This window comes from Platalea leucorodia, assembly GCF_965183815.1.
Source record: "Platalea leucorodia genome assembly, chromosome: 17".
NCBI lineage: Eukaryota > Metazoa > Chordata > Aves > Pelecaniformes > Threskiornithidae > Platalea > Platalea leucorodia.
In genome coordinates, this window is record NC_138839.1 from 695,690 (window position 1) to 719,718 (window position 24,029).

A 24,029-nucleotide genomic window follows, 5' to 3' on the forward strand; every position below is an offset into this window, starting at 1 on the left:
GCGCCCACGGTAACATTGTCACTGCAGTGGGGCGTTGTAGCTGGCCGATGCCCGATGCCTGTGAGACGCTGAGCCTTTTCCAGCACGTCTGGCCAGCCGCACTGGGTGATATCGCCGCGCTCTGTGCTAGCGGGGACGGCAGGCTGCAGGGGAAGCCCAGAGCCCGCCTCTTGTCAGGGACTTGGCATGTTGATTTACGTATTTCAGATGTGCTCTGAGATTTGCTCAGTGATTGCACTTTGATGGTGCTGTGAACTGGACAAGCTGCTGCTGGGCCGAGCAGCAAAGGTAATTGCCTTCAGGCTCTAGTGATAGTCCAGATCTACGCTGATGGATTGCCTGGCTGGGACATCAGTCTGACAGAGGAGATTTCCCTGCTTCCTAGTGCCGTGTGACACGCTCCCGTGAACCCTGTCTGCTGGTGCCGGGAGCGGGCTCGCCCTGCCACCATCCCTGCTGCTCTGGCTAGTCGATTCATGCGGAAGGGAGGGTGCCCCGAGGAGCTCAGCGGCTGGTCCATGATCCCACGCGGGTTTACGTGGGTCTTTGGGGGTTTGTTCTGCTGCAGAGTGGTGTTCTCTAGGAGCGACTGCTGGGATGCCAGCGCTTGGACTGTGTGTGCTTTGGTTTTCTCCTCTGCAGAGTGAAGAGGAGGAACGGGAGGAATCCGACTTCGACAGTGCCAGCATCAACAGCTCCTCAGTGCGCTCCGAGTGCTCGGCTGGCCTGGGGAAGAGAGGGAAGAGGAGGAGAAAGAAAAAGAGGAGTAGGCCATCCTTTGTACTCTGTTCCTGTTCTGTTTGGATTTCCTTCTCCAGATGGTGCTTTCCTGACCTTGGCAGCTCCAGGCTGTGCCTAGCGCTGGCTCGGTGGGAGAGGATGTGCTTGTGCTTGTCTGTGTGTGTGGAGTGCGAGGTGCTTTCTTGGTGTCCAAGGTCTGCTGCTGGTGGGCTCATGCCTGCAAGAAGGCAGTGAGCAAATCCTGCTGCGGGGCACCGGCTCACCCCCACAGTGCTGGTGGCGGCGGGGCAGCCTGGCGGCAGGGCTTTTCCGTCGATCTGCAGTCAGCTTTCCCTCCGGGCCGCTCTCCAGCCATCAGCCACTGCCTGGAGCTCACCTCCCCTCGAGCCAGCTCCGTGTCACCACTTGGAGCTGCTTCAGGAGAGCTGTGGTTGTGGTGCTCTGCCCTGCCGCGGTGCCGCAGCTCGCAAAGCCCGCCTGCCCCGTCTCGCTGCCTGCCTGCGGCCCCAGCCACCCAGGGCGGCTGAGCCCCCTGCCCACCCCAGGACCCTGCCCGCGCTTTGGGCACTGGGGCGTGTCATGGGCAGCATGGGCAGCTGACACCCTGCCTGCACGTGTGATCCCACCAGGATTTGTCCTATAGCAGCAAAGTTCCAGAATTTGTGGGGCTTCCAGGGAAGTGATTTTCTGAGGAGCAGCTCCTGGAGAGACACGGCTGTGGCAAGCTCCCAGTAGAGTAGGGCAGGCTGCGGGCGAGAAAGCGTTAAGACAAGGGACTTTTTGTCTGCGTGAAATGTGTGATCAGGCAGCGGGCAGGCGATCAGGCAGTGGGCAGGCGGTAGATCTGTGGTAGCAATGTCGGAAGAGGGAGGCACGTGAACAGCGGTGGAAAGCGTCTGTTGGGGTCTCCCGGTGGCTGTGTGGCCACGTTTGTGTGTGTATTCCTTCACCCCGTTCCTCGCGGAGGGCTGCGAGTGGATTCTGCGCGATGGCACCTCCCTCCCCGCGCTGCCGTTGCGAGCAGCCCCCTGCGCCGAGCCGCCCAAGCCCTGCTCCAGCTCTGAGCGCTGACAGGGGCTGCCGGGGCCCGGTGCCGCCCTGCCCGGCTTCCCTCGCCGCTGCAGGACACACACTGCCTTTCTACCTTGTGTCCTCGTTTGGGGTGAGATGCTGCAGATCCAGGCGCCTCCTTTGGATTCTTAGCTTTGCCGACGGGTTTTTGCTGCTGAGAAACGGAAGGGCGGCTTCTGGGCTGGGGGATGGTTAGGGTGTGATGCTGGTCAGCCTCCCCATCGGCCGATGAGGCAGGGCTGGCTGGCTGGCTCCACATCTTGCATGTGAAGGGCACCACTTCTCCTGCTGGCTTGTTGCCGTACGAGGGCTCTTGTGTCGGAGCGAGGCAGCTCCTGCCGCGTGCTGGAGGAGCGGAAGGTCGGAGGTCTGCGCCGGGAGTTTGTGGCAGAGCTGGGAATTGAAACGAGCCGTTCCGGCGCTTGCAAGGCCTTGTTCCTCCCTTCCTCTTCCCGTCCGTTGAGAGAGCTCCTGCCTCAGGGCCAGTGAGCACCCAGGAAGAGCAGAGTAGTCCCAGGAGAGGAGTCCTCCTCCTCTTCCTCGGCCGTGTCACCCTTGCATGGTGCGTTTGCAGTTGGTGGCGCTGGTACCTGGGGAGGTTTCTCTGACTGGCCTCCCTTGCAACCTCTCCAGGTTCTGGCATTCTCCATTGAGAGCCTGAAGGAACCAAAGGATGATACAGTGTGGAGAGAGAAAGAGAGACAGAGGTGAGATGATGCTGTGTGCAAAGATGAACTGTGGTGCTGAGGGACAGAGAGGTAGGGGGACGTAACAGGAGGGGTCCGAGGCGAAACGCTTTCCGTATTTCCTTAGCTGTATCGTAGAGGAGCAAGTGTCCTGTTCCCTCCCGGGAGAGCAGCCAGCTCTGCCGTCCCTCTGACTGTGCGCCTGTCCCTTGCTTGCAGTTGAAGAAGGGGACGGGTACGAGACAGACCACCAGGACTACTGCGAGGTGTGCCAGCAGGGAGGGGAGATCATCCTCTGCGACACCTGTCCTCGCGCCTACCACCTCGTCTGCCTGGACCCCGAGCTGGAGAAGGCCCCTGAGGGCAAGTGGAGCTGCCCCCACTGCGTGAGTGGGGTTGGGGCCCCGTGGGTGCAGGCGGGCGGGTGGGTGGCCAGCAGAAACCCTCGGCGTTACGCTGGCTGTGCTTCCCCAGGAGAAGGAGGGCATCCAGTGGGAGCCGAAGGAGGAGGAGGAGGAAGAAGAGGAAGGTGGTGAGGAGGAGGAGGATGACCACATGGAGTTCTGCCGGGTCTGTAAGGATGGAGGGGAGCTGCTGTGCTGCGACACCTGCCCGTCCTCCTACCACCTCCACTGCCTGAACCCGCCGCTACCGGAAATACCAAACGGTGAATGGCTCTGCCCTCGCTGTACAGTGAGTGTTACCAGCATTCCTCGCCCCGTCCCTGCCCCTGCACCTGCCCGGCCCAGGAGTGGGTCTCCCGGCCACCACTGCCCCTCGCACCTTCTCCCCATGCCCTGCCGCAGGGCCAGCGTCCTGCCCTCTGCCACAGCCCCCCTCCCTGCGGGAGCGTCGCTGCCAGCCGTGTGCACCCAAGGGCCCCGGATGGCTTTGCCGCCTGCGTGGTCTCCCCATGGGGATTGTTGGCTGGCAGCTTCCCTGCCGGTTTTTAGACGGGTTGTCGAGCCCCGTTTGATGCACAGCCTGTGCAGAGGTGCCTTTCTTCTCTGGTGGCAAGACCCGTCCCCGCGGGGGTGCAGCAGTGTCATGGGCAGTTCTCGGGCATGCCTGCGCCAGCCAGCCTGTGCCCGCCCCGCGCAGCCTCGCCGCCTTCTTTCTGTCTGCCCCACTGGAAATAGCAAACGTGTAGCTCTGCCCAGGGCCTGGCAGCGCTTTGCTTGCACCTAGGGGTGGTGGCGGTGTTTGCGGAGTGAGGGATGCAGCCAGGGTCTGGGACCGTTCAAGTGACCTGGTTTGCCACGCTTGGCGCCCCGTGGCTGGGGGTGAATCCGCGGTTGCTCTCCGCCCCGGGCTTTCCCTCTGGCAGCAGCTTTCGGCACAGGCTGTGCCGGCATGCTCCCTGGAGCCCTGGCCGTGCCTTCCCTGCCACGCCTGGATGGCTGCCGTCCGCTCGGTGTTGCGAGACCCCTTCTGCCCTCCAGGTCTGCCCTTCTGCCCTCCACGTCTGCCCTTCTGCCCTCCAGGTCTGCCCTCCTCCCCGTGGCCCCTGACATGGGCTCACCTTAAACTCTGCGCTCTTGCCTGTTTGCTTTTTTATCCCCAGTGTCCTCCCTTGAAGGGCAAAGTCCAACGCATCCTGCACTGGGCCTGGAAAGAGCCGCCGGCCGCCCCGCTCCCGCCCGTGCTGCCCACCCCGGACGCGGAGCTGGCTCTTCCCCCCCCAAAGGTGCTGGAGGGGATCCCGGAGCGCGAGTTCTTTGTGAAGTGGGCAGGCCTCTCCTACTGGCACTGCTCCTGGGTCAAGGAGCTGCAGGTGAGCCAGCGTGGTGTTGTCGTCGTCGTCGTCGTCGTCATCGTGCCCCTGTCCAGCCCACTACCCCACCGCCCGCGGGCTGAGTGTGGCTCCTTCCCGCTGCAGCTGGAGCTCTACCACACCGTGATGTACCGCAACTACCAACGGAAGAACGACATGGATGAGCCGCCGGCCTTCGACTACGGCTCCGGGGACGAGGACAGCCAGAGGGAGAAGCGGAAGAACAAAGACCCGCAGTACGCCAAGATGGAGGAGCGGTTCTACCGCTACGGCATCAAGCCCGAGTGGATGATGATCCACCGCATCCTGAACCACAGGTGAGGAGCTGCGTGCGGAGGGACGTGTGAACGGGCGACGGAAAGGCACGTGCCAGGGTGCCTGAGCCCCTGGTAGTGCTGGCGCTGAGCGATGCTGTTGCAAGCCGGGGAGGGAAGCGGCAAGGGTGAGCCCTGCTGCGCTCCCCGGGACCCCTGTGAGTTCTGCAGGCGAAGCTTTGAGCAGCGGGTCTGTGCTCTCCGTGGGTTTTCCCTTCGGCGCAGCTCTCGCGCAGACGGTTTACGTGGTTAGCTGAGCCTCTGGGACTGCCTGCTGCAGGATTTCGGTGCTCGGCTGAGTTCTCCCTGCAGGGGACGGTTCTTGCTGTCCTTCTGCAAAGCCAAAATCTAGGGCTGGTGGAATTTCAGTTGCTGGCTTGTTTTGAGGTCTCTGTCGCCTTAGAGGTTTGCTCCCGAGGTGAAGGCAAGGCCAGAAGTGAATCAATGCCTGCCTTATTTTCATTTCTGCTACGTTGCATGTTAAAACTAGAGATACAGTAAATTTTCCCAAAGGTGCATGCACAGAGTTGTTCCGCTCTTCTCAGACATATTGTTTGGGTCCCGGTTACAACCTCATCACTCCATAAATTTCTTCTGCAACCCGGTGATGGGTCTTGCTCCCATCGGTTGTGCCCTGCAGCTGCTGCCACTCACCTAAACTGCTCTGGAAGAGCAGCCCGTTTCCGTGCAGGTCATTTGTTCCTCTCGGGAACCATGCAGCCCCTCTGCACTCCTGTCAAAGGTGAGGCACCAGCAGGGGTGCGTGTACTACGCGTCCCCGAGAGGTACGTTACTCCCGCTTACCTCCCCTGCTGCTGCCAGGGACGGTGCCCAGGGAGAGGAGCTTGAGCAGGTGCCCGACTCCCTTACGGCGCCCTGACATTTGCGTTTCTTTTCTGTGGAAAAAATTTCCTGCATACGAAATGTGCTGTGCAGATAGTTTTTTTACTTCGAACGGCTAGAGACACCTTTTTGTTGCATTTCTACGTTTCAAGTGGCAACTTGAAATTTTAAGCGGCAACTCTGCTTGAAGGCTGCTTGGCAGAAAATAAATAAAGCTGCCTGGCGAGTTTTCATGCGAGCTTTACATTGTCTGCTAATAAGGGAAGGGTTTTTTCCCTGTAGGCATGTAATCAGACTCGGTAGTGTATTCATTTTTCAGTGTAAGCAAAACTTCATAGAGCAGCGAATGCTGCAGGAGAAAGAAGGTGAGCGCTGGAATTCATCCAGTCCTGGTAAAACAGGAAAACGAGGTTGTTCAGTGGAATGGAAGAGCAGCCTTTAAAGCTTGGTGATTTAACACACGCAGCAGATTAATAGGCATTTCTGCTGGCAAGTGTTGATGCTTTCTTTGTTTTTCTACCTCTGCTTGGATGTTGTGGTCTGTAGGTAAAAGCAGAGGATGAAGCATCCCGTTTTGTGGAAGCAGGTTATGGCTGGCTGCTTCCCGGGGGTTGAGTGTCACGTCACTGATAGGCTTTTTGTGCCCTGCGTTACAGCTTTGATAAAAAGGGAGACATCCATTACCTGATCAAGTGGAAAGACCTGCCGTATGATCAGTGCACCTGGGAGATCGACGAGATAGACATCCCATACTACGAAAACCTCAAACACCTCTACTGGAACCACAGGTACGAGCCAGCCGGGCGGTGGAACTGCAGCCGGGCTGCTGCAGCCTGGGAGAGCCGGGCCGAGCCGGGGCCGCCTGCGCAGGCCTTTGGGATGGCCGGGGACTCGTAGGTGTCCCCCTTTTGAACATACCGGCACCGCTCGCGGGGACCTCTCTCTCTCCAGAGGCAGGGGCTGAGCACGTTTGGAAAGCTGGCCCTCCTGAAACGCCATTTCAGGGCTGCTGGGAAATCCTGCCTGCCTGTTGTTTTCCAGCCTGTGCTCCCCTTCCCCTGCGTTTATACGGCCGGAATATTCATGGTCTCACTGTGCTTCAGAGCAGCTCCATGGCGCTGCTGCCTGTCTGTTTTGGGGGAAAACCACAGTACTCTGATGAGATTGCTATTCTTCATTTTGGATGGCGTTGCGTGGACTGTTGGGAGGGGAAAATTAACACTCCATGAGTGCCCGTGCTAACTGGGCCAGAAAAGCTCCCGTGGGGAAGAGGCAGGGGAGTCTGGGAGGCGTTTCTGTCCCTCGGCGTGAGGACCGGGGGAGGAATGCCCGCTTTCCTGATGCGCCCTGGCTGTTGCAGGGAGCTGATGCTGGGGGAGGACATGCGCCCTCTGAAGAAGCTGAACAAGAAAGGGAAAAAGCTGAAAGAGGAGAAGCTGGAAAAGCCTCCAGAAACGCCTCTCGTGGATGTGAGTAGGGATGGCGGGGGCAGCGCAAGGGCGTGTGAGGCCAGAGAGAGGGAGGTCCATCTGGCCACCCCATCCTGTTACATTTTTCTCCTCTAATTCCTTCCTGTTTTTTTTCGTTCAAAGCTCCGGGGTGGCTTTGCTGTGAGGAGCCTGAGGGCTGGGCTGGGGACTGCCTCTGCACTGTTTTGGGGCTGTTTGGTGTCACAGGGCCAAAGAGGGATGTGCTTGGCCACAGAGAACAGAGGGGGAGTTGGTTCTCACTGCTTTGCGTCGTGTCTCTCTCTTTCAGCCTACAGTGAAGTTCGACAAGCAGCCGTGGTACATCGACGCCACGGGAGGCACGCTCCATCCTTACCAGCTGGAAGGACTAAACTGGCTGAGATTTTCCTGGGCCCAAGGGACGGATACAATCCTGGCCGACGAGATGGGGCTGGGGAAGACTGTGCAGACTATTGTGTTCTTGTATTCCCTGTACAAGGAGGTGAGTGGAGCACCTGGCAGTCCCCGAGGTGGCTGAGAGCTGCTCGGTACGGGGAGAACAGCTTGGACTTTGTCTCCCTGAGCAGGGCCACTCGAAAGGGCCGTATCTGGTCAGCGCCCCTCTCTCCACCATCATCAACTGGGAGCGCGAGTTTGAGATGTGGGCACCCGACTTCTATGTTGTGACCTACACGGGGGACAAAGAAAGCCGGTCGGTCATCCGGGAAAATGAGTTTTCTTTTGAAGACAATGCCATCCGGAGTGGAAAGAAGGTCTTCCGGATGAAGGTGGGAGATAAGTCTGTGCCCTACCCAGTACTTTAACCGTCAGTAAGAAGGGGAGAGAGCAGAATTTGACCTGGAGAAGGCGGTTGGTTAGGTCCCTAATCAGGTGTTTTCCAAAGAGGGAAGCTGGCACTGTTTGCAAATGCAGGAGATTTGTGATGAGCTTTAAAGATTTCTGCCAGAGCCTTTTCTGTTTCTGTAGTCCCCTCCTTGGTTCTAACGTTCAGATGGGAATAGATTTTTCTGCTGGCACGGCTCATGCCTCAGCCCTGCTCCTGGCGTTGTGCAGTGCAGTGCAGGCAGCCCCCGCTTCTCTCCTTGGGTCACGTACAGCGGCAGCAGCAAAGGTGGACGCTGTCTTGTTCCCTGCTCTCTTATCCAGGCTTTTCTCTCCCTCTGCTCCTCCAGAAGGAAGCCCAGATCAAGTTCCATGTCCTCCTCACCTCCTACGAGCTGATCACTATTGACCAGGCGGTGCTGGGCTCCATAGAGTGGGCCTGTCTGGTGGTGGATGAAGCGCACAGGCTGAAGAACAACCAGTCCAAAGTAGGTAGCAGACATTTGTGAGTGATTTTGGTGGTGTGGCCGGTGCCACAAAGATATGACACACCAGCACTGGCGGTCTGCTGCTCCACGCTTTCCTTCCTGGGAGCCGAAAGGTGTCCTCACACCTCGCACAGACTCTGCCTGGGACCTGCGTTTTGGTGGATTTGCTCTCCTTAACATGCTCCGGCATTAAAAATCCTTCAGCAATGGAAGAGGTGGCAGCCTTGCTGCCTGCCTGGCAGCCTGACAGTCCTTTGATGGGCTGTCGTGGAAGGGAATCGATCCTTCTCCTTCCTCTCCCCTTTACTTGAGGCTAAATGCAGTCTCTGGCCCCGGGACCTTGACACGATCCCCAGCGCAGGGGGAGGCAGGCGGTGTGACCCAAGGCCGTTCAGGATTGCTGCCTGTGCTCGGTGGGGATGGCTCAGAGCAGGACATGCAAGCTGCGGTCTGCTCTGCGTGTCTGGCGGGGGGGGAGCTCACTGCTGAGTCTCCGTGTGCGCAGTCTGCAGAGTCCCAGATGACTGATCGGCTCCTCTGAGCTCTTTTCACCTAACCTCATTTCTTTTCCCAGTTCTTTAGGGTATTAAATAGCTACAAGATCGATTACAAGCTGCTGCTCACTGGGACTCCGCTCCAGAACAACTTGGAAGAGCTCTTCCACCTGCTCAATTTCCTGACTCCCGAGAGGTTTAAGTAAGTCACGCTAGTTCCCCGCTCCGACAAGGGAGAGCAGCCAGGACCTGGTCTCTTGCCGGCTGGCGGAGTGGTGCAGCAGAGGCTTTCCAGTTTCCTGGGGCTCCTGTCTGCGTGGGGGTGCCTGGATCCAGTTACTGCTGTGCCAGTGTCACTGATCTGTGCTGGCAGGCAGATGGCAAAGCGCATCGCCCCCGTGGTTTGTCATAGCAGCTACATGCACATTTTATGTAACCCCAGATTTATTCCCGTGGACTACTACGTTTTGGGTCCTCTCGGTAGCTATTGCCTTGCTATCGGTCAGGAGACTTGTGAGTGAGGAACTGGAACCTGCCTTCTCTTCCCTCTCTCTGAGGAGACAGGTCCTTTGGGGAGCTCCTTCAGACCTCGTATTAGTGCATTCAGTGCGAATTTCCCCTCAGCCATCAGTGCGGCTCCTCGCTCTGGCTTTTGCTCTGCTCGGATACAGGCGCGGGAGCATTACTTCGCTGTGTATCATGAGAGCTCTGCCCTTGTTTTTAAGTCATAAAGAAGCAGATACCTCTGCTCTCGCGTGTCCCGTTATTGCTCAGCACTGTGTGGTTCTGGCTGCTTTCACAGTAACCTGGAGGGGTTCCTGGAGGAGTTTGCAGACATCTCCAAGGAGGACCAGATCAAAAAGCTCCATGATCTGCTGGGTCCCCACATGCTGCGGCGGCTCAAGGCAGACGTGTTCAAGAACATGCCGGCCAAGACGGAGCTGATCGTGAGAGTGGAACTGAGCCAGATGCAGAAGTGAGTAATTCCAGTGCAGCTCCCCCGGGGTGGCTGGCTTCCCTCGCCCCACCTCATCTGCAGCACAGTGGGGCGTCAGTGGGGTTCGACAGGTCAGAGACACCCCGCTGTCCTCAGGCCTGCTGCGGGAAGAGCTGGAGTGCTTTATGTCTCGCCGGGGAGTGCGTTCAGCCTGGATAAATTGGGCTCCGTGCAGTCCTGGCTGCTTGGCGGGAAGCATTTGATGTGTGGCAGGCTGTCAGCGTGGCTCTGCTAGTTCTGGGGGGCACAGAGAAAGCACTGAGGCTGAACCCCCTTCTCCTCCTCCTCTTCTCGGCACCAGGGCACCAGCCTGTGCTGCCAGCTTGCCTGGTGTGGGTCTGGAGCATCACTGCTGCCCCAGGGGATGCTTGCTCAGCTCCGTTTGGTTTGGGCTGACTTGCTCAGCTTCAGCAGCGTCTTCTGCCGAGACGGGGGGACTTGCAGGGAAGGGCATGTCGCTGCTTCCTGGCGCGGTGCGGCAAGGGTCGGTTTACACCCAGCAGCGAGGAGCGTTCCTAGCCACTGTGCCCCCGCCTCCGTCCCATTTACAGGGGCTGTGATGTCCCCAGAGCATTCAAATCAACCCAGCCCTGGCCTGGGGGTGCTGAACCATTGCTTTTAAAAACGTTCAAATATCCCTTTCGAAGTGACGCGAGTGGAGTTTAATTCAGTGCTGTCCTGCTTACGCCGGTCCCACATCTGGCTGAATTAACAAGGGTGTCTGTCCCATCCCCGTTCCTGCAGGAAGTACTACAAGTTCATACTGACGAGGAATTTCGAAGCCCTGAATTCGAAAGGTGGTGGGAACCAGGTCTCGCTGCTCAACATCATGATGGACCTGAAGAAGTGCTGTAATCACCCGTACCTCTTTCCCGTGGCGGCGGTGGTACGTCAGCTGTATTTCCACCATGGAGACGTTTCTCAGAATATTGTGTGTAAGCCGTCGGTGGGGGCTGTTTCCGTGGTCTTGCTGTGGTTAATGGTGTGGGTTTTCCTGCAAGTGGTTTCATACGAGGATTTTGTCTTTGAAACACATGTGAATTTCTCCGTGAATTAACGAGTGTTGTCCTCGAAGAGGCTAACCAGGATGCCTTCACAGGAGGCCCCCGTTCTGCCCAATGGGTCCTATGATGGGAATTCTTTGGTCAAATCTTCTGGGAAACTGATGCTGCTCCAAAAGATGCTGAAGAAGTTACGGGATGGGGGTCACAGAGTTCTGATCTTTTCCCAGGTGAGTGTAGGGAAGAATTAATAATAAATATGTTTTTAAAGGATTTTTTTTGTTCTGTATGAGAATTTTGTGCTAGGAACAGATAGAGATAGGTGAAAGAGCTGGTGGCAGCTTCTCCCCCAGATAGCGTGGCAGCTGTGGCAGTCACAACGGAGGGACTGTGTCCCAGCTCTCTCCTGAGGGACTCGTTGTAATGCTTAAAACCTCTTTTTGCCTATGGATAAAGAGGAGATAATAGCAATGGTGCTCCCTTCAGGGAGAGCCGTTCAGGCACGGTTCCCTTGTGCTGGCAAAGCTGCCTCCAGAAGACGAGACGCGAGTGTCGCTCCTCTGGCAGTTGCCTGCTGGCCATACTCTGCCGTTGGTGGTACCGCTGCCGCCTTGGCCTCTGGGCTGCGGGCACGGGCCCGGCCGGGGCAGGGCAGGTCCCCGGGGACACGGGGGAGGCGGGGAGCCAGGCCGTGCAGAGCCGCTCCTGCCAGGGTCGCCTTGCCCTGCAGATGACGAAGATGCTGGACTTGCTGGAGGATTTCCTGGAGTACGAAGGCTACAAGTACGAGCGGATAGACGGGGGCATCACCGGCGGCCTGCGCCAGGAGGCCATAGACAGGTTTAACGGTACTCACGTTTCTGCCTTGCTGAGGAGGGGGCGCGGGGCGGACTGGCAGCACGCAGCCAGCAGCGGGGTCGGCTGGCTGTGCCCGAGAGCCCCTGCTTGCCCGCGGGACGGGCGGCGTGGGGTTGCCTGTGCGTCGGTTGTGCTGCGCTGGCCGATCCGGCTTCCTGAGGCATGGCGCGGGCTGCTCATCCTGCATCGTTAAGCCCTTGAGTTGTGTCCCACGATGAACCCTGAGCGTGCCAGTGGCAGGCTGCTTAGTTCGAGGGACCCCGGCATTTCCCTTCAAGGCCTCAGTAGGCGGCAGAGCTTTCCCTTCAGCTCTGGAGCTGCGTTTTCTCCAGTACCTGGTTCCCAGGGAATGATGTATTTCCACTGCTTGCCTTCCCTGCCCCTTGCTTGTTGGCTTAGACCGACGGTTCCCGCTGTTTTATACCTAAAGCGCAGTACTGTGCCTTTCCGCGTAAGCCACGCTCCTTTCTGTCTCACCGTTTGCCACCTGTGGGTTTGTCTTTCTCAGCTCCTGGTGCTCAGCAGTTCTGCTTTCTCCTCTCTACGCGCGCCGGCGGTCTGGGCATAAACCTTGCTACGGCCGACACAGTCATTATTTATGATTCTGACTGGAATCCCCACAATGACATCCAGGTTTCTGACTTTTCCTTTTCCTTCCCGTATAGTAAGTACCTCTCTGGCTCTGCCCTTTGTTTGCACACCCTGCACAGGGAAGTTGGTCTCTTCTCTCGAGAGCTGCCGACCCTTTCTGCAGGATTTATGGGGCATGTTTCTGCTCAGGGGCCCCCTTCCTGCATCCACCAGCCTCGCCCTGGCCTGTCTGTGGCGTGGGAGAGACCTGGCACGTAAAACCAGCTCTCTTCTGTGGGCTTCTTGCTTTCTCCTGCTGCTTGTTCGCAACCAGGTGTCCCCTTCTCTTTTGGGGAGCTTCCACTTGTGTTACCAAAAGCCTGGGGTGGACCCTAGCTAAGGACTGACCGCCCATGGGAAATGGCAGCTGGAGCGGGTGAGCAGCCAATGCCTCTGAAAGTAATGGAAAAGCAAAGAGAAATGCGTATCCCTCCCACGCTCCCCAGGCGGGAGAAGGCCCTCTCCAAAGCGACATCCACTGCTGCCATCCGTTTGTGCCAGTGTTGCCTTTCCCTGGGTCCTAGGCAAGAGGATGTGCTGGCACAGGGCGGTGAAGGAGCGGCGGTGAATCCGCAGCCGGAGGGTTCCTAGGGAGAACGTGTCCTCGCTGCCTGCCGTCAGACCCTGCAGTTAGGGGCCTGCCCGGGCAAGCTGGCTCGCCTGCAGTCAGCGGAGGGGGCCAGCACATTCAGGTTGGCTCTGAGGAGCCCCTCTCGCTCCGCCGCCCCGTAGCAGCCTGAATGCCGAGCTCAGCCTTGCCCTCGCGGTCCCTTTGTGCACCCTGGACGAGTGAGAAGCTCGGACCCCTCGGCCGGTGTTGCGCGGTGCCGCCCTCGGCAGCTTCGTTCTCTGCCCGCAGGCGTTCAGCAGAGCTCACCGCATCGGGCAGAACAAGAAGGTGATGATCTACCGCTTTGTGACCAGAGCCTCCGTGGAAGAGCGCATCACCCAGGTGGCCAAAAGGAAGATGATGCTCACCCACTTGGTGGTCCGCCCAGGGCTCGGCTCCAAGTCAGGCTCCATGACCAAGCAAGAGCTGGACGACATCCTCAAGTTTGGGACCGAGGAGCTCTTCAAGGACGATGTGGAAGGTGAGGTCGGGAAGGCGCTCGGGATGCTCTGCACGAGGCGGGGCCCTGTCTGAGCTGCTGGGGCTCCTTCTCCTCTTCATTCGCCCACAGGCATGGTGTCTCAGGGACAGCGGATTGCCATGCCGGATGCTGTCACCCCTTTCTCTGACACGATGTCAACCAAAGGGGGTGCAGTGACTCCCGGCGTTAAAAAAAAGCACGGTGGCACCCCACCAGGTGCGTGGCTCCCCTTGTTGGGGCGACTTGTCCCCCTTCCCTGGCCCTGCGCCCAGCCTGAGCTTGCCTGGCTCTGGGAGCGGGCTGTCTCTGGCACAGTGATGAGCACTTCCATTCCCCTCGATTTGCCTTCCAGGTGACAATAAGGACGTGGATGACAGCAGTGTGATCCACTATGATGACGCTGCCATCTCTAAGCTTCTGGACCGAAACCAGGATGCGACTGATGACACGGAGCTGCAGAACATGAACGAGTATCTCAGCTCCTTTAAAGTGGCCCAGTATGTTGTGAGAGAAGAGGACGGTGTGGTAATGTGATTAGTATCATGTCTTACAATCGCACCTCTTTGTACGTCCCTGTTTCTGTTTCTGCCCTCCCTATCCTGTTCCTGCGAGTGTTTCGGTGCAGGGCAGGACTCCTCCCTGCTCTCTATCTATGACTGCCCTGGATTGTTCCAGGCCTGGGGGTCCTGGGGCTGATGAGACCGGCTGCAGGCCAAGGAAGCACAGTTGTCTTTGTCCTGTGCAGCTCACAGTGCAAGCCAAGCTCTGTCCCTGTTGTCACAGGACCTCATTTCGATGAGAGCATCCATAGGCACCTTCTTCTGTCCTTCTGAAGGCCCTTCCCCTGTCCCCTGCAGACTGGGAACGGGCATGGTGCTGCTTATGTACCAGACTGCTGCCATTTATTTTCCTGGTAGCTGGCTGAGTGACTTCATCTCTTGATGAAGCCGACAGTAGGCTGCTGTTCAGGGTGGTCTCTGCAGATCTGTAGTTTCTCCCTCGATGTGAGTGCGGGCACTGCAGGGCAGGACGGATGGCAGTGTTCGGAGGAGCTCTTTCTGGGTGGGAGGTTGCCTCGGCCCTTTGTCAACTTTGCACTGAGATCAGTAGGTTTGGGCAAAGACCCAGGAGCCAAATTCCAGCCAGTGGCTCGCTGCTCTCCCTCCCTCTTTCCCTGGAGTGCCGTTAGGGGACAGGCAGTGGGGCGATGCGGGCAGGTCTGTGGCTGCCCGATCTCAAGCCTCTTGTCTCTTGCTTTGCAGGAGGAGGTGGAACGTGAGATCATCAAGCAAGAGGAGAATGTGGACCCTGACTACTGGGAGAAGCTGCTGCGGCACCACTATGAGCAGCAGCAGGAAGATCTGGCCAGGAACTTGGGGAAAGGGAAGAGAATCCGCAAGCAGGTCAACTACAACGATGCCTCGCAGGAGGACCAAGGTACGGCTGCAGCCGCCCGGCCCCTGGCCGGGGTTGGGGCGGGCAGCAGGCTCTGCGGGCTGGCTCTGAAAGGCTGCACAAACAGGTTCCCTGATGGACGCGCGGGCCACGGCGTGGTTTGCTTGGCGTTCCTCTGCAGTTTGGTAGACTGCATGGCTCTGTGCTTCCCACATTCCTAAACTTTCCAGGATAGAAATTCTTTAAAGATTTTTTTTTTTTTTTTTTTAATTTTTTGGTCTGTAGGCTCTGTTTTTGCCAGAAGAATTTAGGAAAACGTGTCTTTGGGCAAAATATTTCAAATTGTTTTTTTTCTGTATAGGAGAATACTGATTTTGGAAAACCTGAGAATGTGGTTTCCTGTTGTTGTGTCCCTCTCTTGCTGCCCAGCGGTGGACGCCCGTTGCAGCTGCAGGCAGGCTCTCGCCTGTCCTGCGCGTCCCTCCTGGGCAGGGTCCCACTGCTTGGGCACTCTTCTAACCTGGCCTCCCTTGCGGTCTGCAGAGTGGCAGGACGAGCTCTCTGACAACCAGTCGGAGTACTCCATTGGCTCTGAGGATGAGGATGAAGACTTTGAAGAGAGGCCAGAAGGTCAGAGTGAGTTAATGCGTTTGATACTCCACGGGATTTTGCTCTGCGGGAAGCCCCTGGCACTCAGGTGCAGCAGAAGCCTCTGGGTTGGAGGGACTGGTGTGCTTCTGGGCCTCCGTTCAGGAGGAGGTGTCCCCGCTGGCCTGCCAGGTGAGGAGATTCCTGGGGCAGGGGCAGCAACCGGCTGCCTCCTTCACTGGCCGCTGCAGGACCTTGCTCTGGTCCTCGCGGTGGAAGGATGGGGACTGCAGGAGGAACAGGTACGGTACCCCCTTGCTTGGCAAGGGCAGAAGAGTGCCCCGGCTGGGGGAGGCCAGCGGGATGGGTGGAAGGGACTCTGCAGCCCGGGCTGCTGCTCTGCCCGCGTTCTGCTCCCGTCGGGAGGGAGTGCGGGAAGCTTGGAGCATGTGAGCACTTTGGCTGTCCTTCCTCGCTGCCTGGGCCCACCCATCACTGAGGCTGCTTGGCTCTAGGTGGCAGAAGACAATCCCGGAGACAGCTGAAGAGTGACCGGGACAAGCCTCTCCCTCCTTTGCTGGCAAGAGTTGGGGGGAATATCGAGGTGAGTGTCAGCCCCCGCCAGAGCACGTCCGACGTGGTTGTGCCAGGGCTGCCCTGGGCTCGCGGGCTGGCCTCCTCCGTGCCGAGTCGCCAGCACATTAGTCCTGGTCCGGCATGGCTGTAACAGCTGCGAGGCTCCGAGGTGCCACACGCTTCCGAGGCTACGTTGTGATCCCAGCAACACCTCTGCTCCTTGCAGGTTCTTGGCTTCAATGCCCGCCAGCGCAAGGCTTTCCTGAACGCTATCATGCGCTGGGGCATGCCACCCCAGGACGCCTTCAACTCTCACTGGCTGGTCCGGGATCTGCGAGGGAAGAGTGAGAAGGAGTTCAGGTGCAGCGGGGTCCCGGGAAGGCAGGGCGAGGTCTGTCCTGGGCTCTGTTTGATCGTGGCGAGCACTCAGCTCACGCGTTCATGACAAACTCTGATCACCCCATTGATCTGCCTTGTCACCACCTCTGGCCATGCTCCCGAGGGCAAGGCAGAGGCTGTGCTGCGACAAAGCCAGCTGGGCAGCAGCAGCCCAGGTGCCTGCACACCCCCACTGAGGTTTCTTTTTGGGAAGGCAACGCCTGTTTCATTTGAGAGGGCTGCTGTTCTCTTTATGATAGGCTAAATCTTAGCCTGGGCATGAGGCTCTGCCCTCGCCCGCAGGTGAAAGCAGACGGTGTGGGTGCTTGGCTCAGCGGGGAGGCCGTGGGCCACGCTGGACGGAGGTCTGGCTTTCCTTCCGCAGGGCGTACGTCTCTCTCTTCATGAGACATTTGTGTGAACCTGGGGCAGATGGTGCCGAAACCTTTGCGGACGGCGTTCCCCGGGAAGGGCTGTCACGGCAGCACGTGCTGACTCGCATAGGAGTCATGTCACTAGTAAGGAAGAAGGTGGGTGAGTAAAATTTTAAGTGTGCAGTTTCAGGGATGGGCTGGAGGCTTGCAGGTTTCATTGGCTGCTGCATGCCTCTCGCCAGGGATCCCCTGTGGAGTCTCCCAGGCTCGGTGCAGATCCGTTTTTGACCAGGCTGGAAATGTCTCTGCTGTGTTTGACTTGATGGTGTGCATCTGCCTCAGGTCCAGGAGTTTGAGCATGTCAATGGGAAGTACAGCACCCCAGATCTGATTCTCGAGGGCCCGGAGAGCAAGAAGTCCGGCGAGATTGTGTCTTCAGATCCCAACACCCCCGTCCCTGCCAGCCCAGCACATATGCACATGGGACCTGGGGCCCTTGCAGGTAGGTGTGCCTGCAGGCTTCCCGGGGATTGTGGCTTTGGTCTGCCTTGGAAGGGAGGTGGGCCAAGACGCCACAAGGTCTTGTAGGCGTCTGCCTACCCTGGCAGCGTGCGCAGCCCTCTGGGGCCCCGTTCGAAAGCTTCCTTGCTTTGCTGTTGCTACAGACAAAACAGAACTTGGGTTCCAGGAGGAGAAGGACCAAGTGGAGCAGAAGGCCAGGAAGGTGTCTGACAGCCAGGTAGGGTGGCTTCTTTCAGCATCTTCCTCTGGGAAGCCTTCTTGTGGCCTGCCCAGAAACTCGGAGTGCTCCCCACGGAAAGGGCAACTCTGGGCTGAACTGGGTGTGGGCACTTTATGTTAAGGTGCCTGCGAGTGCCGAGAAGGCGGAAGGCGAAGAGCACCCAGAAAGCTGCGACAGCAAAGAGAAGCCGAGGGAAGAGAAGCAAGAGGAGAGTGAAAAGGCTGAGCCTTCTCCCGAGCCTCTGGTGAAAGGTGAGTCCCTGTGGCTCGGCTGCACGCGATCCCCGTGGCTGGGGCTTCTGTGGGGCTGTGGCACTCAGCACTGACACCGATTTGCGCTGGAGTTCTGCAGCTGAAGTTGTGTGGAGACCAGGGCGTGCACCCTAACAGCCCCAGATGCGCTGGTGCTCCTGGCGGACGGGCTTTCCCGCTGGCGGGAGGCTCCCGCACTCGCACCTTGCTTGGGTCTTCCTCTTCTCCATATCACGTATCATAAAATGCAGAAGAATATTCTGTTAGGAGTTTTTTGAACACCTTGAATATACTTACAATATAAACACTTCACTCTAAAAGGCAAAGTCTATCCAGACAATAAGTTGTTGTTCCCTGAGGAGCGTTTTGCATGTCAAGCTTTTCTCATAGTCCCGCTCCCTTCTGCAGATGAGGGGATTCAAGAGAAAGAGAAGCCTTTGGAGAAGCCGGAGTTGAACAGCAGCCCAGGGAAAGGGGAGGACAAAGAAGTTAAACTAGGTGAGGTGCGAGGAGGCTTTGGGTCGAGGAGTGGTGTGAAGGGTGTCCAAGCAAGGCAGGTGCCTGGTGCAGAGGCGAGGGAGCGTGCCCGCGGGGTGATGGTGAGGACAGCCATCGGCACCCGCAGCAGTTGCCCCTTGTCTTCTGGCGATGCTCGGGAGCCACGAGCAGGAACGAGACCCCGTTATGGTGGGCACTGCCTGTGCTTGCCGTGCAAACAGTAGGACCTGCTGGAAGAGGCAGATGGTCAGCTGCTGTGGAGCGGAGACCGGGCTGGTGGCTTTTCCAACAGTGGCTTTAGCGAGGAGTTCTGGCAGCCAGTGGGGCAAGGACGACACTGGTCGGTCTTTTGGCAGAGTACGGTTAGACGGGCGCAATTTCTTGTGTTTGCCAAGCAGAGGACGCCAAGGTGGAGGAGAAGGAGCAAAGCGAGGCTCAGCAAAACGGTGACAAAGAGGAAGAGGAGGATGGAAAGAAGGATGACAGAAACATGAACTTCCGATTCATGTTCAACATCGCTGACGGTGGCTTTACAGGTGAGAGCAAGAGATGAGGCATTGGCCGCTCCTGCAGAGCTTCTGCGCAGGAGCTCCGAACCTGTGCAAGAAATGCAAACCATGTCAAAAGGCTGCAGGTGGGATGGTGCTTCAGCTTCACAGCAGGGTGTCTCGGTTTTGCGCTGTGCCCATGGCCGCCCGGGAAATATCATCACTCGCCCTGCCTGATGCGCTGTGCCGTGTCTCCGGCAGCCCCGCTGCCTGACTGGGCTGTCTCGCTTCTGCTTCCGCAGAGCTGCACACGCTGTGGCAGAACGAGGAAAGGGCTGCCATCTCCTCCGGCAAGATCTACGACATCTGGCACCGCCGACACGACTACTGGCTGTTGGCAGGAATTGTCACGTACCCTTTGATGTGGTGGGAGCGTGCCTCCCGCCATCGGGTGGTGGGGAGACGATGGGGTGAGGCGAGGGAGGCCTCCGCGGGGCGCGGGAGCTGGGGCGACGGTGCGGTGGCGAGCAGGGAGGGGGTTTGGCGACGCGGTGTTGCTGTGGGGCGGTGGGGATGCTGTCCACTGGCTGGTTCTTCCCTTAACGCGCCCTCCGCCCCAGTCATGGCTATGCCCGCTGGCAGGACATCCAGAACGACCCGCGCTACGTGATCCTGAACGAGCCGTTCAAGTCGGAGATACACAAGGGGAACTACCTCGAGATGAAGAACAAGTTCCTTGCGCGTCGGTTCAAGGCAAGTTCCAGATCCAGGGCTGGTGAGTCCTTACCGACAGCGGGGACCAGAGCGGTGCCCCGAAGCCGGGGGGGAGCCCGCCAGTGCCTTCTGGGAGCACAGCAGGGAGCGGTCGTCTGCTTTGCGGGGCCTTGTGGTCGCCAGAGGAGAGCAGGCACCCGGCAGCCGGGGCTGGATGCCAGGGAGCTCGCAGGCTCTGCAGCACGGTGCACGGGACTGGGCTGGCTGCCCTGGGCTCCTTGCTGTGAGTGGGCTGGGTACTGGTTTATGCTGGTGTGGGGTCTGGTCCTGAATCCTTCCCCTCCTGTACCTCCCAGTTGCTGGAGCAGGCCCTGGTGATCGAGGAGCAGCTGCGGAGGGCTGCGTACCTCAACATGACCCAAGACCCCAGTCACCCGGCCATGGCATTGAACGCCCGTCTGGCTGAAGTGGAGTGCCTTGCCGAGAGCCACCAGCATCTCTCCAAAGAGTCCCTGGCTGGGAACAAGCCTGCCAATGCCGTCCTGCACAAGGGTGTGTGCTGGCAGAGCAGGGGGGAGCCTGCCCCAGGGGGCTGGGAAGGGTTTGCTGCCCTGACCGTGGGGAAATCCAGCCGGGAGGTTGTCCCCATCTCACGTTCCCTTGGCCAGGAGCTGCCTGCTCCTCCCCAGCTCGCTTTGCTGGCAAGGGCACCGGAAAGCGGCACGCTGCTAATGCAGCTGGCGGTGGCGGGCGTCCGCAGTGCTCTTTGCCATTGGCTCCTGGCTGCTGGAGCTCGCCAGGCCCCAGGGCTGGGACGCCGAGGGTGCTTCCACCTCTGCCGGGGGTCCAGCGGGTGTCCCCCCCTCCTGAGTGCTGCCTCGCTCTGCTTGCAGTGCTGAACCAGCTCGAGGAGCTGCTGAGCGACATGAAGGCCGACGTGACGCGCCTGCCCTCCATGCTGTCCCGCATCCCGCCCGTGGCTGCCCGGCTGCAGATGTCCGAGCGGAGCATCCTCAGCCGCCTGGCCACCCGCGGCGGGGACCCCGCCGTCCAGCAGGTCAGCGGGGACGGGGACGGAGCCCCTCGCTGGGGGCGGCAGCGGGGCTGGGGCTGCAGGGCAGCAGCTTATCTCCTTCCTTGCCTCCCTAGGGCTCCTTTGGCTCCTCCCAGATCTACAGCAACAACTTCGGGCCAAATTTCCGAGGTCCTGGGCCAGGCGGGATTGTCAACTACAGTCAGATGCCTCTGGGACCGTACGTGACCGGTAGGTCGGGGTTTTGAGTGGACGCTCCCAGGCGGAGAAATTCAGGGGGCAGATTTGAGTGGGCCAGGAGCATCGCCACAGGACAGCGGGCAACCAAGGTGTTTCCTCTCTCTCCTCACAGATATTTAGCCGTTCCCATGATTTTCCTCTGCAGCTCCCGTTTCCAGCTGAGGTAAGGCTGTGCTCGCCGCTCTCCGCGTTTCCTTCGCCGGGGTCTCGTGGGAACACGTGTGCAGACACGCGACGGGGCGGGGGGCCGTGCGAGGGCTCTGCTCCATGCTGCCTCCCCGAGTGCCGGTGTCTGGGTGCGGTCTCTGGCTCGAGGAACCGCAGCGGGTCCCGGCAGCAGAGGCGGGAGCAGGGGCAGGATCCTTCCCAAAGCTCCTGGGGGGGTGCCCGAGCTGGCTGCCCCTGCCCGGGGGTCGGCCTGCTCCCCCTGCCCCTCCTTTGGCGCGGGGAGGGCCCGGAGCCCGGCTGACGGGCAGCTCTCCCCTCTCCTTGCAGCAGCCCCCGGGGGCCGCTCCCCGGCCCCCAGCCGAAAGCCGCCCTGTCGCTGGAGGAAGGGCAGGGGAAGCGCAGCGGCATTGCCTGCGTGGAAGATGAGCTGCCGCCGGCGCTGCCGGGCTCTCCCGCTCCCGCTTCAAGTGTGCTTCGACCGACGTGACCCCCCGCCGTTGCCGGAGCGGCTGGGACGGGGGTTTCATTTCCATGTACATTTTTTGCACTTTCTTATTGAAGACTTGAAGAGTTTGTCTGGGCAAGGTGGGCTAAGCTGAGAAGGGGGGTAGAGTCCCGGTGTTTATGTCTGGTTTTCTTGGCACGTGTGGGGTGCGAGGGGAGGCCGGCGGGCGCCCTGCTTCCCTGCCGGCTGCGCCAGGGCACCCGGCTGGGCCCCAGCCGGCTCCCGAGCTTCCCCGCAGGGTCCATTTCTACGTCCTCGTGGTGTTTGAGCAAGTGCATGCGTGCCGCCAGCCCCGCTGCCGGAGCCTGCCCAGCCCCGGCGGGAGCATCGGGGTGCGCCCGTGCTGCCGCGGGGAGCCCCGGCGCTGTCGCGGCGAGGCTGGGGCTCCCGGCGTGCCGGGCTTGGGGCGCGCGGTGGAGGCGATGCGGGCGGGCGGGAGGGGACGGCTGGAGCTGGGACGGGGACACCTGCCAGCGCGGTGACACCGACTGCGCCGCGGCGGTGGCCTCTTGCCGGAGGCTGGCGGCAGCTGTAAGCAACGCCCCCGCATTCACTCCATACTCTGTGTGTCCCGGTTTCTGTTCTGTGTTTTAATAAATCCTTTCGGAAGGATGCAGCGGGAGCCTGGCGGGGCGAGCGGCTCAGCGGGGTGGGGCGGCCCTGGGTGGGGGTCCCGGCTGCGGTCATGGCCCCCGCGCCATCCGGCGCGCACATAAGGACCCATGCACACGCGCCCGTGCACACGCGGGCACGCACACACGCAGGGTCCCTCGCCGTCCGGCGGCCGCAGAGCTGCCCCCCCCCAGCCCCGGCTCGGCCCCTGCTCTCCCATGCACTTCCAGCACACGCGCACCGAGACAGAAGTGTGTGTGTGTATCCGTGAATGTGCGTGCCTATATCATTATTTTTATGTGTATACACACCCACATATGTACATATATCGACATAGTCTACCTATGTGTATATCTCTACAGATCTATAGATGGGTATATACCTATATGCATAGGCCAACGTATAGATACACATATAACTGTAACTTTTAGATATATGTGTGTGCATATCTATATTTATATAAGCATATCTGGTATAAATAGGTATTGATATATAGGTATAGCTAAAGGTATAGGTGTTCAGGTACAGCTATATCTACGCAGGTGTGTATATATACTCACATCTATAGATTTTTATACACGTGTGTATATAGTGTATTTGTAATTTTAGTACGTGTGTGTTCATGTGTGTATATATATGCTTAAGTACATATATAAGTAAATATATAGGGGTGTGTATATATATATAGGCAAGGTATGGGTAGATAGGCATAGACATATATGCGTAGGTATGGATGTATAGATATGTATTTGCATAGGTGTGTACACACATATATGTATCTGTGTGTATATATGTACATATACACATAAATATGTATTTGTAGTTTGTATATGTGTAGATATATACACACATATGTATGTAGATATAAACATCTACATATGGATATATAGGTATATAGATCTGTGTGTGTATATATACAGACACACACATACCTATGTCTTTGTAATTTTTATATATTTATACAGAAGTGTAGATATAAATAGATACAGATAAAGGTGTATAGATATAGCTGCACATATATAGTATCCATATGTGTGTATACACAGGTACACATATATATATTTATACTTTTATACATATATATGAGTGTCTATCTGTTTATCTATGCATGCAAGCACCTATGTAGGTATATAGCTATCAACAGATAGACGTATTAGATAAAGGTATGTAGGTATCGATACAGATAAATCGACTTACCCAAAGGGGTGCGCGTGTGCGTGCACCTACAGAGGGGCCGCGTTGGTAGCGGATCCTGTGAGACCGCGTGTGCGCGTGCACGCGTGTGCGTGTCTGTGCACGCGTGTGCGTGCGTACACACGCCGCCCCGCCCCGTAGCCACGCGCAGTTACGGGAGGGACGGGGGTATAGCTCTGTCTGCACGCACAGTGGATAACCCCCCACGTGCATACGTGCCTGTGCAGAGAGCCACGGGCTCGTGCGTACATCTGGAATTTTTATATTTGTGTGTGTGCGTGGGGACACGTGTATGTATAAACATGGACGGAGCTAGGTATTGGCGGAGAGGGAGAGTACATGTAGATACAGATACCTGTAGCTGTACCTAGATCACAAATATGTGTACGTCCGTGTATATATATATATATAAGCATACGTTTATATATATATAGGTATAGATATGAATACGTAGTTATATAGCCAGGTATTGATCTAGATATATCTGCACGTATATATGTATATACACACATTTATGTATATATCTAGTTGTAATTTTCATATCTGTGTGCTTATATATACATACAAATATATACGTAACTATATCAATATATTTACATGGATATGTACATATCCATATATCTACATTTACGGATATATACATAAAGCTGTGTAGATATTTATGTACATATATACACAAATACATACGTCTACCTTTGTGTGTTTGTATACATGATATATGTACTTTTTATAGGTGTGCACACATATATCATAGATCGAGATATATAAAGCGGTATTGACATCTGTATAAAGATAGGTCTAACTATAGGGATATAGGTGGAGAGAGATCTACATCTATAGGTACAGCTGTAGGTGTGTGTGTCTAAGTACACACTTGTGCTTTATATATGTGTGTACATATAGAGATACAGCGGTGTGTGAATGCAGCGACAGGGGTAGGTGTCGCTGGCGTGTGGTACCTACCCAGCCGCTCGCAGGTGCACGTAGGGGGGTG

General features: G+C 57.8%; 1 protein-coding gene across 1 annotated transcript in view; it reads left to right on the plus strand.

Annotated features, from left to right (window-relative positions):
• CHD5 (chromodomain helicase DNA binding protein 5) overlaps positions 1-21,656 on the plus strand; it is a 31,569-nt gene extending 9,913 nt beyond the window's left edge. Inside the window, exons 7-42 of the mRNA XM_082328845.1 lie at positions 643-766; positions 2,718-2,884; positions 2,973-3,191; positions 4,063-4,272; positions 4,378-4,589; positions 6,086-6,217; positions 6,790-6,898; positions 7,188-7,379; positions 7,465-7,665; positions 8,071-8,208; positions 8,783-8,904; positions 9,505-9,678; positions 10,444-10,585; positions 10,799-10,930; positions 11,431-11,548; positions 12,067-12,191; positions 13,048-13,279; positions 13,370-13,495; positions 13,632-13,804; positions 14,542-14,716; positions 15,218-15,310; positions 15,778-15,866; positions 16,065-16,198; positions 16,602-16,746; positions 16,933-17,092; positions 17,256-17,329; positions 17,454-17,583; positions 17,992-18,081; positions 18,477-18,617; positions 18,872-18,980; positions 19,190-19,322; positions 19,640-19,835; positions 20,177-20,340; positions 20,433-20,547; positions 20,669-20,719; positions 21,052-21,656. Coding sequence (XP_082184971.1) covers positions 643-766; positions 2,718-2,884; positions 2,973-3,191; positions 4,063-4,272; positions 4,378-4,589; positions 6,086-6,217; positions 6,790-6,898; positions 7,188-7,379; positions 7,465-7,665; positions 8,071-8,208; positions 8,783-8,904; positions 9,505-9,678; positions 10,444-10,585; positions 10,799-10,930; positions 11,431-11,548; positions 12,067-12,191; positions 13,048-13,279; positions 13,370-13,495; positions 13,632-13,804; positions 14,542-14,716; positions 15,218-15,310; positions 15,778-15,866; positions 16,065-16,198; positions 16,602-16,746; positions 16,933-17,092; positions 17,256-17,329; positions 17,454-17,583; positions 17,992-18,081; positions 18,477-18,617; positions 18,872-18,980; positions 19,190-19,322; positions 19,640-19,835; positions 20,177-20,340; positions 20,433-20,547; positions 20,669-20,676 — 5,004 coding nt within the window. The 3' untranslated portion in view covers positions 20,677-20,719; positions 21,052-21,656. The remainder of the gene's footprint in view (positions 1-642; positions 767-2,717; positions 2,885-2,972; positions 3,192-4,062; positions 4,273-4,377; positions 4,590-6,085; positions 6,218-6,789; positions 6,899-7,187; positions 7,380-7,464; positions 7,666-8,070; positions 8,209-8,782; positions 8,905-9,504; positions 9,679-10,443; positions 10,586-10,798; positions 10,931-11,430; positions 11,549-12,066; positions 12,192-13,047; positions 13,280-13,369; positions 13,496-13,631; positions 13,805-14,541; positions 14,717-15,217; positions 15,311-15,777; positions 15,867-16,064; positions 16,199-16,601; positions 16,747-16,932; positions 17,093-17,255; positions 17,330-17,453; positions 17,584-17,991; positions 18,082-18,476; positions 18,618-18,871; positions 18,981-19,189; positions 19,323-19,639; positions 19,836-20,176; positions 20,341-20,432; positions 20,548-20,668; positions 20,720-21,051) is intronic.
• Positions 21,657-24,029: the final 2,373 nt, after the last annotated feature.